Source organism: Chanos chanos, chromosome 5 (assembly GCF_902362185.1).
Source record: "Chanos chanos chromosome 5, fChaCha1.1, whole genome shotgun sequence".
Lineage (NCBI taxonomy): Eukaryota > Metazoa > Chordata > Actinopteri > Gonorynchiformes > Chanidae > Chanos > Chanos chanos.
In genome coordinates, this window is record NC_044499.1 from 35,253,271 (window position 1) to 35,269,174 (window position 15,904).

A 15,904-nucleotide genomic window follows, 5' to 3' on the forward strand; every position below is an offset into this window, starting at 1 on the left:
GCACTGATTAAAGCAGTAGCCAGAGGGACCAAACATCCGGGTGATCAATCCATTTACTCTGCTCTCTGTTCCTCGATGACGGTATCTATTTACGCTATCTTTGCTCAACTACTTAGTCTGAATCGAGCCAGCTATTTACTGGTTGCTAGCTAGTTAGCATTCTTTCCTCCTTAGTTACTGTCTTCTAAACAGTTAAAAATTCAGTTTATTAAAACGGTTTAAGTGTCGGGTCACAAAGGGATATGAATGTAATTCATTGGAGACCTAGGATGTTGCACCGTTCCATAAACAGGAATACACGCCTCTCAATTGTGTGTCCAGATTGGTCTGTAACGCTAGCAAACAGACTTGGCTAACTATGTTAACTAGCATAGTTAGTTAGCCACGACTCCGATGACAGAGTTCAACAAAAATACGGGGAAAAGGTAAGCCATTTGCCAGCCACATTACTGCATTCTTTAATGGTAATCAATTCTGTTTCTACTAGCCTATGAGCTGAACCTGGCGATATCGTTAATATCCTATTATAATTTCCGTAAGCTTGCCGTCCCCATAGAGCTTTTCTCTACACTGGTTAGCTTCGCTTAGATAGCGTAGCTTTGTAGCGTCAGGTCAGCTTCCATATTTGGGCGGGCACGGCAATAACCAAATTTAGCAAGATATAGTTAGCCATAGACAACTTTTAAACTAAATGTGCGAAATTGTGCAAGTTTGGAGAAGACATTAAGATGACTGACACGCACAAAGCCAAAATTAAAAAAGCATCGCTTATCTTGACAATATTGGTAGATAGCTAGTGAGCACACTTGAACCATATAAATTAAGCTAGCCAGCCCAACTAGCATAGGTATCCTAGTTGGGTAGTATTAGGCTAGTTAATGATGTGGAACATCTGAGTGTTTTGTAAAGTATTCCTTCTAAAGGGAATGTGATAGTATATGCAGACGTGTCGTGTTATTTAAAAAACAAGGAAAAAAACTTAATTGAAGCATGGTGTTTTGCCACATTTTACCCACGAAGCTGGCCAACCTAATATTGAGATTGATGTTGTTTACTGTATTCTGTCGGATAACAAACTGGAACCAGCAATCACATCTTAGATTAATCTTAACTGTTGGTACGACTCGCTTATACAAATATTTCCCTTAAATATTATTCCACATACATCTCAATTTGACAGACTATGTGTCTGTGGGTTTATTGATCCATTGCTGTCTTCTAGAGTCATTGGTTGTTTCCTTTCGCTTAAATCAAGTTGTTCCTGTTATCATCCCCCCCTAGTCGGTTGGCTAAATGTCCAAACTGGTCAGTTGAGAGTGTAGCAATAACGCACTCTCTGCGTGCTCAGGTTTTGGCCTAGCGCTGGTCACTGTGCTGACAGCGTTTTTTCCATTTTAAATTACGCCTCTTTGACATGAACTTTCGTGGTCTGCCCTATTGCTGCCAGACGGCTTTGTCTGAAAAGCCACCCATGCATCAACACATACCTATATAGGCAAATAATAGGCTATGCAGATAATGACACCAAACAAAGCACTTCTTTCATTATATATTTGCCATAATTTTTGTCTCCTCGATGGGATATGGATGTTGTGGAGATGGTGTTGTGTGATCATGGTCTGCACAATGTGCATCTTTGTTTGAAATGTCTTTCACCAGATGGGAACAAGAAAAAGGCGTATTCTATAGGTTGGTGATGATTTGGCTCACTAGCTGATGAGTGTGTATTATCAGCTGTTCTCTACTGAACTTAACAATGTTGTCAGAGATGCACAGCCACAATGATCAGCTATAAGCTTCTAAATAAATGGAAGCTGTTGCTTGGTGATCTACTTCATACACTTGCTCTTTGTTTAATAGGGCTCATACAGTACCTGATATGAACATGTTCAGCAAAGCAATAATGAAACTGCTCAGTAGTGACATTAATCTCTCCTCACACTCTTCCTCTCCCTGTCTTTCACTCACCACCACCCTTTCTCTCTCCATCTTCTCCACTTTCACCTTCCACACTCTCCCTCTGGTCTCTTGGACCTGCTAAAATCAGTCTCTATATGGCAAGCTCTGTGTGGTACCTATTTGGTGAGGAGGGCTGCTGCTGTGGGTTCAGAGTGTAAGGGAGAGGAGGAATGTCGTCTCGGAACAGGAACTCAGTATGGATTCTGTCCGGGCGTGAGCGTGGCGCTCGGGTGCTGGGCTCCCAGCGTCTCCTGCAGCAGCTTGTAGAGGAGAGGACCCGCTGGATGAAATGGCAGAGTCAGGTAACACTCAGAGAACTCAACAGATTCCTCACCATCCTGCAAGTTTTCTATTAAGGGCACTGCAGTAGGGAAATACATATGTTCCAGCCATACATACGTGTGTGTGTGTTAAATTGGTTCTTTGTGTTTTATATTTGTATGTCTTTAAAAAGAACGTTTTGAGTTAGTTCAGTTTCCTTTCCAATTGAACTGTGAAAAACCAAGGTACAAACTGAACCATGAATAGGGTGGAACGTTACACCTCTAATACAAAATGATCAAGATATTTGATGCGGTTTATATATATTGTTGATATTAACCGTGATTGCATTAATCTGCATGATTCATGTGTATAATGTCATAAAAATGCCATTTGTGCATGCAATGTTTAGATCATTTGTCACCATAACAAAATCTTTAGTGTTGTCTGTAACAATTTTTAATAGACAATTTGCAATGTATATTTTTTGCTTGTCTGTTTGTCTTTCCCTTTAGGACTAATGAAACAAAGCAAAGAAAGGATATTATTATAAAGAATTAGGGCACATTTGATAATTCTGCAGCACATTTAACCTAGATTTGCTGCTGGATAGTTAAAGCTGGCTATTTTGGTGGCATGACACTACATGTTTGATGGTTTTTGGGGGGGGGGTTTTCACAGAAAGTAGAGCTGCCAGACAATCCACGTTCCACATTCCTGCTGGCCTTCAGTCCAGACAGGTAAGAACCTCAGTGTATTTAATTAATTAGCCACAAGTATTTGTTGAGTCTTCAAATGCTCACGCTGTCTGTTTATTTTTTCTTTAGGAACCTTATGGCTTCCACCCATGTCAACCACAACATCTACATTACGGATGTAAAGACTGGAAAGTGCCTGCATTCCCTTGTGGGGCATCGGCGCACACCCTGGTGTGTGACCTTTCACCCTACGATCCCTGGCCTAGTGGCCTCAGGATGCCTTGATGGAGAAGTCCGCATCTGGGATCTGCATGTGAGTAAGAAAATTGTGTTCCTCTTACGTAGTGCAGTGTTTGGAAGTTGAACTTGCAGTTTTACAGCTCATATCAAGAGGTAAGTTTGATCATGTATCTCTATCATGATGTATCTCTGACGTCTGTTCACACATGACTTTCAAAGCCAGTATATATGTATATTGTTGGGGTGGTATGCAGTATTATTGACTTGCTACTTTAAGATTGTTACTTGGACTTTGATACACTGTTGATCAAATTGCTTTTATTACACAGACCAATATTGGAGATGGCGAAGTGAAAGCACTTAGTCAATATTTGTAGTCTTGCCACGGAAGCTCATGTTACCTCTTCATCTTCCAAATGGAAGTGGAGTGAAGAATGCTGTCCTTTTACTGTATTTGCCATGCACCATTGTGTCAAACATAGCAAAAACATTCTTTTTTATTTTTTTCTTCAATTGTGACATCTGATCCAGGGTGGCAGTGAGAGCTGGTTCACAGAAAGTAACGTTGCCATTGCTTCACTGGCCTTCCATCCCACTGCCCAGCTGCTGCTCATTGCCACCAACAATGAACTTCATTTCTGGGACTGGAGTCGGCCTGAACCTTTTGCTGTGGTCAAGACTGGCAGTGAAACAGAACGTGTCAGGTGGGATGCTCTTTCAAGTGTAAAACTCATGCAACAGAGACAGATGCATTACACCGCAGACCTATAAAGTCAGAGTTGTTAAATACTCAAGAAACATCATGCTAGTTTCCACAGTCTCTCTTGTTAATCGCGATAATCACCTATAAGGATTTGATCAAGCTAAGCCCTAATTTAATAAGCGGTGTATTAGATTCTGTCATGTATTTTAATTAAGAAGGGAAAAAAGAACAGGTAATATGCCTCATCTGCCTTATGATGCCTGATGATCTTGTTTTTCACTGCCCATTGGCCCCTGAGATCTACTGAAAAACAGAGTAGGCTCTGTTGCTCCAGTAAATCTGATCTCGCTAACCTAAAGATATATATTGATTGTAAGTGGTTATTATCAAAAAATCATATGAGCAAATGTGGTTCTCTTTTTCAAAATAGCCCAGAATTCAAGGAGGATTGTTTATTAGATTCTGTTCAGCTTGAGAAATTACATACCCTGTTTTGTACTTCAACTATAGTTTGTCATCCCAAAAAATCTGATCTCTTTGTTTGGATTTGTTCATTGTGTATTTTTGTATGTATTTTTCAACTGTTTATGATAAGCACTTGTATCTCCTCAGGTTGGTAAGGTTTGATCCACTCGGTCACAATCTTCTTACAGCGATTGTGAATCCCTCCAATCATCAGGTGAGAAACCTGTTCGCTTATTTAAACAAAACATGCTTTAAATAGAGTCCCATGCCGTTCAGCCTTCCTAATCTTTGACTCTGTATTCTGTAGGGTGATGAGGATTCAGAAGTTCCCGTGGATAGCATGGAGATCCTGTTCCGCCAGCGCTCGCTCCTGCGTTCGCCCCCCGTGCGCCGCACACCCATTCTCCACAACTTCCTGCACATCCTCTCATCTCGTTCGTCAGGTGCAAGTGCTGCGGAGCAACATACGAATCCACAGTCATCCCGCCCAGTTCCTGAACCCAGAGAGCCTCCCAGCATGTCTCTGTTCCAGTACCCTGCTCGACCTGAGCCACCTCAGCATGCTGCTCCTCAGGACTGCACCCAGCAGTTGGGCCTTTCGTGTGGGTGTAGCCGCTGCACAGCTTCACGCCCCTCTAACGCGTCTCAGACTCAGCCTTCCCTTCACTCCCAGCCTTTTCCATCTGCCTTCCCCTCAGCCCCCACGCTGCCTAGACCACCTTCAGACAGGCCCTCAGCCTTTAGCACCGTGTATGGCAGCAACCTTCCACCCCTTCGATCAGGTCAGCACCCAGGTTCTCAGTCCAATGGCCTTGAGCCCTCTGGAAGTCTTCTTGGTGCCGACTGGCCTGGAAGCCTTCTGAGTACAGGGCAGGAACCAAGTCTAACTGGAGGCGGTGTTGGTGGAAATATAGGGGTTAGGGGTGTGGTCCCTCCTCCACCCAGGACCAGCTCCTCCTTCTCCTCCTCCACGGGCTTACTGTCACTGCGTCGCCATCAAGACGGCTCCTCTGCCTCACCCATTTACACCTCTGCTACTGAGGGGCGTGGCCTGCCCCTACAAGGCGCCGAGTCCATTCGAGCTGCTGCTGGCACCAGCAGTGGGCACCACCCTTTCTATGATGGAGCTCACCATGGCAACCCAGCCTCTATCCGAAACGTTCTACAGTGCAATCTGAGCCGCTACTTTATGGAGTATGAACGCATGCAGGACCTGGAACGGCCATCGGGGGGTGCCATTGCTGGAGGCAGCAGTGCAGGCCAGGAACAGACACATGAGTTACTGGGCACAAGCATGGATTCTGAGAGAGCAGGTCCCTCACATCATCCCCCTGACTCCACTCATGGTAATCCCAGAGCGTGTCCCCAGCGCAGCAACCTCAACCGTTGTCGTTCATGTCACAATCTTCTTACCTTCAACCATGACACCCAGCGCTGGGAGCGCACAGGCCAGACCTCCTCCTCCTCATCTTCTTCCACCTCCACCCAAGAGGGGCCACATTGGCAGCTCCCGGTGCCCACCTTTGAAGGCCAGGGACTGCGCCGAGAATCACAGGAACCGGAGTTGAGACCGGTGGAGCAGGGAGAAGCCTCCGCCGGACTGGCAGGGCAGCAGCATGTGGCTCTGGTGTACAATCAGGAAACGGACCAGTGGGAACGAGTGTACAGGCAGGCCACACCAATCCCCTCCACAGAAACGACACCAGAGGCCTTAAACGCAGAAGTGCCTGTGGACAACCCAGAAGAGGACTCCCTCAGGAGGTATAAAAGGATAAGATCATAGGGTTCACCTTCCTTCCTTCACTGATCTGTGGAGTCAACTGAATTCTCGTTGATAGGCTTTTGAATGTTTTTTCATGACTTGTCTTTGAACAGAAAACGTGACGTTACGTTTTTTTTCTGTAATTTCAGAAGGCTGCTGGAATCTTCCCTCTTTCCTTTCTCCCGATATGACATGTCAGGGTCTAGAGACCACCCCATTTATCCGGACCCCGCCAGGTACTTTAGCACAGTTCCAAAACTTTTTGAAATGTGAGGCAGGGTTTTAACTGGTTGGAAAACTCACTCTTACAATACTTTGTTAAAGGTTGTCTCCAGCTGCTTATTATGCCCAGCGAATGATCCAGTACCTATCAAGGCGGGAAAGCATTCGCCAGCGATCCTTACAGAACAGACTTCGTACTCTGTCTGCCTCCTCTTCTTCTGAGAGCCCAGCCAGCAACCCCTCTCCACCTGTGGAGGGCAACGATGTGGACTACGAGGAGTTAGAGTGAGTGCCTGAAATGCTTTTTTTTTTTTTTTTTTTTCCATGGATGTGTCATCTGAGATTAGCGTCTGTTGCGCATTAGCTCACGAGGGTTTGGGCTTGTTGCAATTTTTTGCCTGTTTTTTCTGAGCATATGTGGCTTTCACAATGAATGTGACCACATAAGAGTCTTGTCATTTAAAAAGAATATCTTAAACATTGACAGTTTGATTGATGTGTAACATGTCATGATAGCTAGTGTCAATCATACACTGAAAAGTATGAAAAGGTTTGTCATGGGTTAGATTCTGATGTGTCAATTTATGCTGGTGTCAGCTGACATGTTACTTTCTCTCTTAACAAACAGGGAGCCTGGAGACAGAACAAGGCATCGAGTTCCACGTAATGCCAGAATGTCTGCACCATCCCTTGGACGCTTTGTTCCACGGTAACTCAAACCTGTCTGCTCTAACATTAATACGAAAGCCCATCTGTAATTACGGAACGAGGCACTGGCATAATAGAGGGCTGGCATGCTGTACTTGTTGTATTTTGTATGTGCCAAGCATGTCAAATGCATTATAGTCTTTTTGGTAAGGAATCCGTTGTACAGTGTTTTTTTTTTTACTGCTTTTCAGCCAAAAAAATGTCTTTCTTTTAAAGAACTGAATTAAAATTTTTCCCTCTCCCATGGACCGACCCACTGACTCTTCCATCTTATTCCCTGAAGGAGATTTCTGTTGCCAGAGTATCTTCCCTATGCTGGAATTTTCCATGAGAGAGGGCAATCTGGTATAGCAACCCATTCCTCTATCAACAGAGTACTAGCTGGTAAGAGTAAAGGGCATATTTCTAATAATTTTACAAAAGCACTCTTTTTGCACGTGTAAAAATTAATTGAAAATGCATCCAAGACAGTGCTTTGCCTTTTTCAGATGGCTTGCTTAAAATGCTAATGAAATTCTAACTTACCCTGGAAAAAAGCAGTTTGACTGACTTTGATAAATTGGCATATAAAATATGCTGGCCCAGTCATTGTAAACACACAAGTGATACATGTTTCATATCGCATTAAGGCTTTAATCTGTTGTCTGCAATTCTGGCTTCAGCTTTTATCTGAGCACTGACCCATAATAACTACATCTGTGGTCTTTTTATTTAGGTGCATCAATAGGAGATGGCCAGTCAGCAGTGGCCAGCAACATAGCCAACACCACCTACCGACTGCAGTGGTGGGACTTCACAAAGTTTGACCTTCCTGAGATTAGCAATGGTAAATTTCTTTATTTTTAACCTAAGATTACTGTACAAATTTAGATGAAAATTAGCCAACCAAATTTGTCTTCTGAAAAATTTAACAACAGCAACAAAAAAAAAACGAAAGTCAGTGTAGTAGATAGACATCCTAGGAACCTTAACTTTGATGCTTGTATCTTTTGGAATTATGTCAACTTTTCATGGAAAACCTGCTGTTCTGCCAACTTCTTCTGGTAAGTCCTGGTCTTTATCCAAACTGTCTTTGAACAAACTCGTAACCATGCCAGTCTCCTCTGCCTGTTCTTCCCATAGCCTCTGTTAACGTCCTGGTGCCTCAGTGCAAGATCTACAACGACGCCAGCTGTGACATATCTGCTGACGGGCAGCTTCTGGCAGTTTTTATTCCCAGTAGACAGGGGGGCTTCCCTGATGAGGGCATCCTGGCTGTGTACTCACTTGCTCCCCATAACCTGGGAGAGGTGCTCTACACCAAGAGATTCGGTCAGTCCCACTCCATTGTCTTCATACTGTTCTGGCTTCGCTATGTAAATGCTGCCACCATACACACTCTCATTTTTTCACTCCAGAAAAAAAAATAATGTTGCACTTTGGAGTTTAGGCTTGATGTTAAATTTGTTATGAACTTGTCAACTCAAGAAAATGTTTCAAAATATTTTGTAGAAAATCATCAGTAACTAGCGTTTATAAATTGAGTGGGTTTTTTTTTTATATTAAATGACTGGATGAAACATCTAACTGATTTAATGGGAGTTTGATGGCCTTGCTCTTGCAGGTCCTAATGCCATTTCAGTCAGCCTGTCACCCATGGGATGTTATGTGATGGTGGGACTGGCCTCTCGTCGCATTCTGCTACACCCAACCACCGACCACATGGTGGCACAGGTGTTCCGACTGCAGCAGCCTCATGGTGGAGAGACCTCCATTAGGGTGAGTGGGCCCTGGGCTGCTTGCTGGGAGTGCCACACACAGAATAAGCAGGGAACATTGCCATGGACTCATAAGCTGCTCATCACAGTACTTTACAGATTGCTTCTAGAGGATATTTATCATTCTTGAGACCTTCAGAAGGGTTTCTGAATAGGCTCTACTAAAAGACTACACCAAAAAAAAAAGGCTTGGCATCTTGTTTAAATCTTTGTCTTTTCTAGATATATTACAGCCATGGGTTGTGCAGTATATTCAAATGTGTTTTGTCATATTTGGCAGGTGATGCTTTTTTTATTGTGGTTAGATGAAGAACTAAGAGCCCAGTGTTGTTTAAACCAAATACCGGTTTTTACTATTGGACTTCAAGGCCACTGAGTGTTCATGGCGCTTCTGCTTAGTCAGCCAGAAAATGGATTCACTCCCTCTCTGAATACACTCATATGACAGCAGCAGATTTTTCCTCATTCTTCTTCAGGCTGAATTTCAGGTGCTTTCATCAGCACAGTTTACAGATTGAATCTGCTGAAGTAGAGTTTGAAAGAGATCAGCATTAGATTGCAGGCCATTTATTTGTCTGTAACCAGCTCAGCAGCACCAGCAAATTCAGTGCTGCACACATGTGGTGGCCATGGATTGTTACTGCTGTCTGATTGAATTTTATAATGGTATCCAAAAAACCTTTAGATTAAATACTTTTTTGATTGGTTTAGAGCTTAACTTCTACAGGCATTCACAGTGTGTTGCCATAACTTCCTCAGTCATATTGTTTAGCTTCGGCTTGTAGTGGTTGTCTAGACTGCACAATCTCAAAAACTCATCGTTTGTGATTAACGTCATCTTCTAGCTATTCATAAGCGGCAGCACTCATTACAAACACAGTTTATTCTCTCTCGCTCTCTCTCTCTCTCTCTCTCTCTCTCTCTCTCTCTCTCTCTCTCCCCCTCCTCTCTCTCTCTCTCTCTCTCTCTCTCTCTCTCTCTCTCTCTCTCTCTCTCTCTCTGCTGTCACCCTCTGTCATAATTTCACTGTCAGAAAGGAAGCCAGGCCTATTAAAATCCCATTATTATCTCCTGGCTGCCTCAGACGCTATGGGAGGACAGGCAAAGGAATGTCATTTAGAACAAGCCAAATGAACTTCCCTCAGAGTGCTGTGGCTCACCAGTGCCACACACGCACTGAAGATTCAACGCGTACATGACCATGTACATGTCATAACCCACTGATCAGATGCATATGTATTATGATCACACCAGTTAAATCATGCTTGCCATTACTGTGAAATTGTTAAAACCTAGTACATCAAAGTTTACCTCTGCTTTGGTCGCATTCTGTAATTCTTGGTGGTTTATTACATTTTTTTCTGGATCATCTGTTTTTGAAGTTGCCACAGTTGGTTGCTGTGTCATGGTTAGAATGGAAGTGTTATTCATTCTGGCATCCTTCCATACAGAGTGCATCTAGATCCTTTAGGACCAATAGTAAAGGGAAGGTAGACTCCTTTAAACACAATGATGAATTAAATCTTTGTTCCCAGAGCTTGTATATACAGCCAATAGCAGTAGAGTTGTATCAACTAACAGAACCACCCGTGTTAACTGCACATGGACATTAAAAAAAAAATGATGCTCTCTTACTCAATGTAGATGGTGTTCAATGTGGTGTACCCCATGGCTCCAGACCAGAGGAGACACGTCAGTATCAATTCTGCACGCTGGCTGCCAGAACCAGGCATGGGCCTGGCTTATGGTACCAACAAAGGAGACCTGGTCATCTGCAGACCTGTGTAAGTTATCCTGACCACAAAGAACTACATTTCCACCCTCTTTACTGCTGAGGATTTAGGAACCAACCTTGAAATTATCTCACTCGTTTCAGTCCTGGAACTATTTCTTGGTGATCTCTTAAGCCTGATTGAATGTAGTAATGAAAAAATATGTACATGGCCCAATACACAAAAATAATATTAATAATATGTCATTCTGATATTTTTGTCTTTTTTGGGTGACCACAAAGTTCATGAATTTTATCTTTTAATTTTCAGAGTTTATTATTTGTACAACTCACTTCATCCATACTCACATCATTTAGTTGTGAATTAGTCTCGATGCAGTTTTTGTTGGAGTTTTTTCATTTCACAGTTCTTAAAAACATTGATATATCATAAGCAGATGATAATTGAAATGTTGGTCTTTTGAAAGATACGTTGAGATGAAGTTTGTGTTCAAAGTACACAAAGTGCCTTATATTTGCATAACATAGTGCTGAGGAGATGGAAGAATATTCTAGCATTTTTGTTCTTCATTCACAGAGACTTCCGTAGTGAGGGAGAAAGCCCCACAGAGCAGATCACAGAGCCCATATTCACTGTGAACAGCAGCTCTGGCACCATCAGGAGCCGCGGGCCGGAGCGAGCAGGGTCAGAAACCACTTCTGTTCTTACCAAGAGCTACCTCGGTTTTATCTCAAATCTCCAATCAATTCCAATCCCAAACTAACTTCATATTCAGGAGTTGTTTAACTCATTATTCAGTCTAATTGAGTTTGAGTGTCATTACAGATTTAAATCAAGACTTGAACTTAAGTTCAGTTCAGAACCTGAACTTATTTCAACTCAGTTTCTCTTGCCAAGATTCAGTTAACTTTCCATTCAACTTCATTTGAAAATTTAACAGAAATTACGTTCCGTTTTTATTCAATAGTCTTTGACAGACTCTTTTAAAGGATTGCTGTATCTTCAGTAGTCATTTCCATACTGTATATTAATGTTGAGTGTTCATTTACTTTAATATGATGTGTTTATTTTGTGCACTGAACCAGGGCAAGCAGGGCTAGCTTGAGATTGGACAGAGATATGGGCTTGATGAACGCTATTGGCCTGCAGCCCCGTCAGCCTGCTCCTACCGTGATCTCACAGGGAACGCAGACGCCAGTGGTGCGGCTGCAGAACGCAGAGACTCAGACAGAACGGGACTTCCCTGTGGCCAGTACATCTCAGGCCATTCAAACCAGTCAGAGTAAGACACACCCAGTCTCTCTTCCACCTTACGTACTGACACTGTAATGAAAGGAAAGTTTCAAATGAAACAAATCTCCCTTATTCTTAGAATCTTCCTTCAGTTCCAAATGAGATTTAACTGAGAAAGTCACTCTAGATATATAACTTTTGTCTGTTATCTCCTTCTTCTTCTCCTTCTTCCACCTTTTAGCAATGGAGAATGATGGAGCCCAAACATCCAGGACCGGGACAGAGAGAGAGTGGCAGGGGACATCTGATCAAAGAGTAAATTCAGTGACACAGGGCTCAAGTACAGAGATGCCCTCAGCTGACACTAGTTCTCTCTCCAGCAGCCAAGGTAACTGTCCCCAATCTCCGTTTCATTCTTTAAAATGCGCTTTGCTACCTAGTTGCTTTTTATAGTGTGAGTGCAATGTTGTGTTGCATTTTGCTTATTATTAATATTTTACACGAATCTGCTTGTCTCTGTTGTTTTATTGTGTAAGATTTTATAATTTCTTCATCATTTTCAGAAGCAGCTCTTTTTAAAGGGATTTTCCACCAAATCTTGAATTGCTCTTTACTCACCCCAGTGTCTTTTGAAAAACGTTTTCAGTCTTGTGGGTTTTTTCATCCACGTCCTCTGTACAGACATTTTGGCCTCTTAACAGGACTAAGTGACAAGAGTTTATAAATCATTTTTATATCTCGCGGTATGTCTTGCTTAGCTCAATCCAAATTTTGTGTGGCCAGGCAATAGGGGAACAAGTCCAAAAAGCATATATCTCTACCAGTGTTTAGCAGACTGTCCAGTTTTTCTGAAAGCATAAGATGCTCACATGTGCCAAGCCTCCACCCCAATAATTGGCCGGCTTAGTTGCACATTGTAAAGATTACGAGCTGGCTTTTTCGCTAAGCCAGTAGTTCGGGTCAGGTCAGGTCAGCAACCTGAGCCTCTCAAACTTCAAAACAAACTTTAGTTTGTTTTTATAGCAGTGTCCCTGTGAGAGAGCTCAGCCACTCATGGTTTAAATGGACTTTTATTGATGTGTATAATGCATCAATGGATTAGGCGTTTGTGCTTTTCTAAAATCAGTAAGCTCATTGCCACGTAAGTCACAAGCATTAATATTTTGACCTAACAAACAGAGCCAAGCCTTTGTCTGCTTTTCACAGGTCTTAATGTGGTGGAGTCTACAATGTGCTGCCTGAGAGACTAAATGAAATTAAAGGCAGCAGAGGACTGGTCAGTGTCCGTCTGAGTGGACAAGACAGTTATTTGATTGGGATTACCTGCTGCAATTTGACTAATCAAATCTCTCCCCCCTACTTCTTTGTCATTTCCCTTGGTTTACATACACTGCCACAGTATGTCGTAGCCAAAGGGTCAGAGACGCCTTTTTCAGCATAGTGAAGAATAACACACTAACCAATGCCAGCAGAGCACAAACTCTCTAGTTATCAACGCATTTGCACTGTTGGTGCAGTGATATTGATAAGCCAGGTGAAGAGATTTGAATTAGGACGTGTGTTGTCTCCTGTCCTGTCCTAGGGGAGTCAAGGGCAGGGTCCAGCATGGGCGAGGACGCTCTGGCCCGGATCCGGCGGCTGATGGCGGAAGGCGGCATGACGGCTGTGGTGCAGCGGGAACAGAGTACGACCATGGCCTCTATGGGAGGCTTTGGCAACAACATTGTGGTCAGCCATCGCATCCATCGTGGCTCTCAGACAGCGGCTGGGGTGGCTCAGGGAGGTGGCCACGCTGAAGGGAGAGACTCTACCCCTGCCGTAGGGAGCACTCCTCCAATCTCCTTCAGATCAGAGGTCTTAGCACCACCAGGAGTTGATGCTGCTCTTCAACACGGACAGTTTCCGTCAGGCCTTGACGAACCACTAGCAGAGACCAGGACAGCATCAACATCCCTGAACGTCGAAGGCGATCACCATAGTGAACCACAACCTCACTCCTCCACCCAACACAGTTCATTCACATTGAACCATAGCAACAACAACAACAACAACAACAACAGCGGTGACGGTAGTAGTGGTTACCCAGACGATTTGTACAGCAGATAGTCATGTGTCTTGTCCTAAGAGTGTGAGGAAGATATCTATGGATGTGATTGGTTGTACAGGACATTGTGTACAGACTGAGGATCACAAACACAAAAAACATTCAAACAAAAAACTCGGACTGTTTGTCTGTCTACTTCTCCTTTGGCCTTATATAGTGATGAATTAGAGCTGGGTTTTTCAACATTCATTTTATTGAAGTGTTTTTGTTTTAGTTTTTTAAACAAACAATAGGGAAACCATCCTTAGTGGTGCTCACTCACTCACTCACATTGCGCTTACTTACAGTTTTGTTGCCTCTTGGGGGGAAAAAAAAAAAAAAAGTCAGACATTCAGTCATTCCATGCAGGAAAGGGCTTTTACTTGAATTACAGGGGTACTGAATCTGGTGAGCGCAGTTTTTTTGCCCTTGTTATGAAATCTGTCAATCGTGTCGATCGTGCTGCTCTGGTTAAAAGTGCCAGGCAATCTATGGGAGAGACTCCCGTCCGTTATTTCCAAACACGCATACGTTATCTTTAATGTTGGTGCCATTTGTTTCTCTTCTTGCTTTATATTTTCTGTCAGAGATGGAGCCCTAAGTGCAGCTCTTGCCTGTAATGACGCAGTCACAGAGCGTACTACTGTCTCTTTGCATCATGTGTTTGAACTACAGTGACACGTTTCATATGCTAATGCAGGCAGAGAGGACGTGTTCGTTATAGTGAGATGTGAATTGCTGATTTATTGAGGTCTCCTAAGAGAGGAATATTAATCTGTTTTTGTTTTTAAAGATATCGTTTGAATTATCGGAGTAAAACTGAGTGAGCGTCTCCCTCATCTCTTGAAGTTTTTAAATAATGGCTAAGATGTACAATTATTATTAGTTCTTTTCTTTTCTTTTCTTTTTTTTTTTTTTTTTGGTTCATTTTATTTCATTTTGGAAAATGGTCTTGTAATGCAGATTGTTTTGGTGCTCTCCTAAGAACGAAAGGTCAAGCAGTGTTGTGCTTATAATCAAGAACTCGGAAAACCCTTACAAAAAGTTTTAAAACAGTTCTTTTGTTGTGCCTCACTTTATATTTCTACACAGCTGGTTTTGCTTGTGTTTGCATGTGGTGAAGAGATGTGTCAGAGTCTCATGGTCATTAACTCTTTTTTTTTTTCTTTTCTTTTTTTTTTGATGAATATCTATCTGAACGTTTGGACACGTCATACAAAAGACTTTTGATTTTAATACGACCTTAATAAGGATGGTCTGTTCTCCAAGTACTTTTGAACTATTATGAATGACTGGGCAATGACAGTGTTGTTCTTTGAACCTTATAGTGAATTATATCTGAATTAAGTGATACTTGACCCTTAACTTCAGCAACACAGACAGTCTTGAATCTCATATTGGTCTGGACTGGCGGGTGGGGAAAACAAAAAACTGGCCAGGTGACGCTCTTGAAAAAAATGACTTATCAATAACCAAGTCCTTTCTGAAGCACATTTCCTTATAAGCAATGAAGAGGAGCTTATGTGCACGCAGGTGAGGAAAGTGAGAGAATATGCAGTGTGTGTGGTGGTGTTTTTTTGTTTTTTTTGTTGTTGTTGTTTTTTTCCCCCCCATGGATGTGTGTTCTACTGTATGTTGTGGTTAAAAATGTAGCAGTGATTTGTTTTTCTTTGCAACTCTACCTGCTTTGCCTTGTTCAGACTCCAGAAGTTCTGATTGTAATCTTAAGAAAAAGAAAAACTTGAACTCTCCGTTGCTAGTGTTATGTCTCAGAGCAGTTCTTTGTTTGAGGTGTGCTTTCATGGACCACTTTCTCCAGTTCAGACTGTCTGTTCACCTGCTCTTAGCCACTCAAGTGTTCTCTTCTAAGACCACTGACCGCTCTCTCTCTCTCTCTCTCTCTCTCGCGCTCTCTCTCTCTCTCTCTCTCTCTCTCTCTCGCGCTCTCTCTCTCTCTCTGTCTCTCTCTAACCTCAGAGCTTTCAGGAGTTTGATATAGTTTATCCCTGAATACATATCTCATGTTTAAACACCATCAATGTAGGACTTTGATACATGTCTAATGGCCATTCCCTCCAGA

At 42.7% G+C, this 15,904-nt stretch overlaps 1 protein-coding gene across 1 annotated transcript; it reads left to right on the forward strand.

Moving 5' to 3' along the window:
• Positions 1 to 378: 378 nt before the first annotated feature.
• On the forward strand, positions 379 to 13,990 carry ambra1b (autophagy/beclin-1 regulator 1b). Its single transcript, XM_030773739.1, is given in 18 exon segments — positions 379 to 425; positions 2,048 to 2,261; positions 2,902 to 2,960; positions 3,048 to 3,231; positions 3,690 to 3,862; positions 4,474 to 4,540; positions 4,634 to 6,087; positions 6,238 to 6,324; positions 6,413 to 6,595; positions 6,939 to 7,019; positions 7,302 to 7,402; positions 7,734 to 7,844; positions 8,141 to 8,329; positions 8,622 to 8,776; positions 10,420 to 10,559; positions 11,085 to 11,192; positions 11,594 to 11,756; positions 13,272 to 13,990. Coding segments are annotated over 17 exon segments (3,963 nt in total). The 5' UTR covers positions 379 to 425; positions 2,048 to 2,129; the 3' UTR covers positions 13,848 to 13,990.
• Positions 13,991 to 15,904: the final 1,914 nt, after the last annotated feature.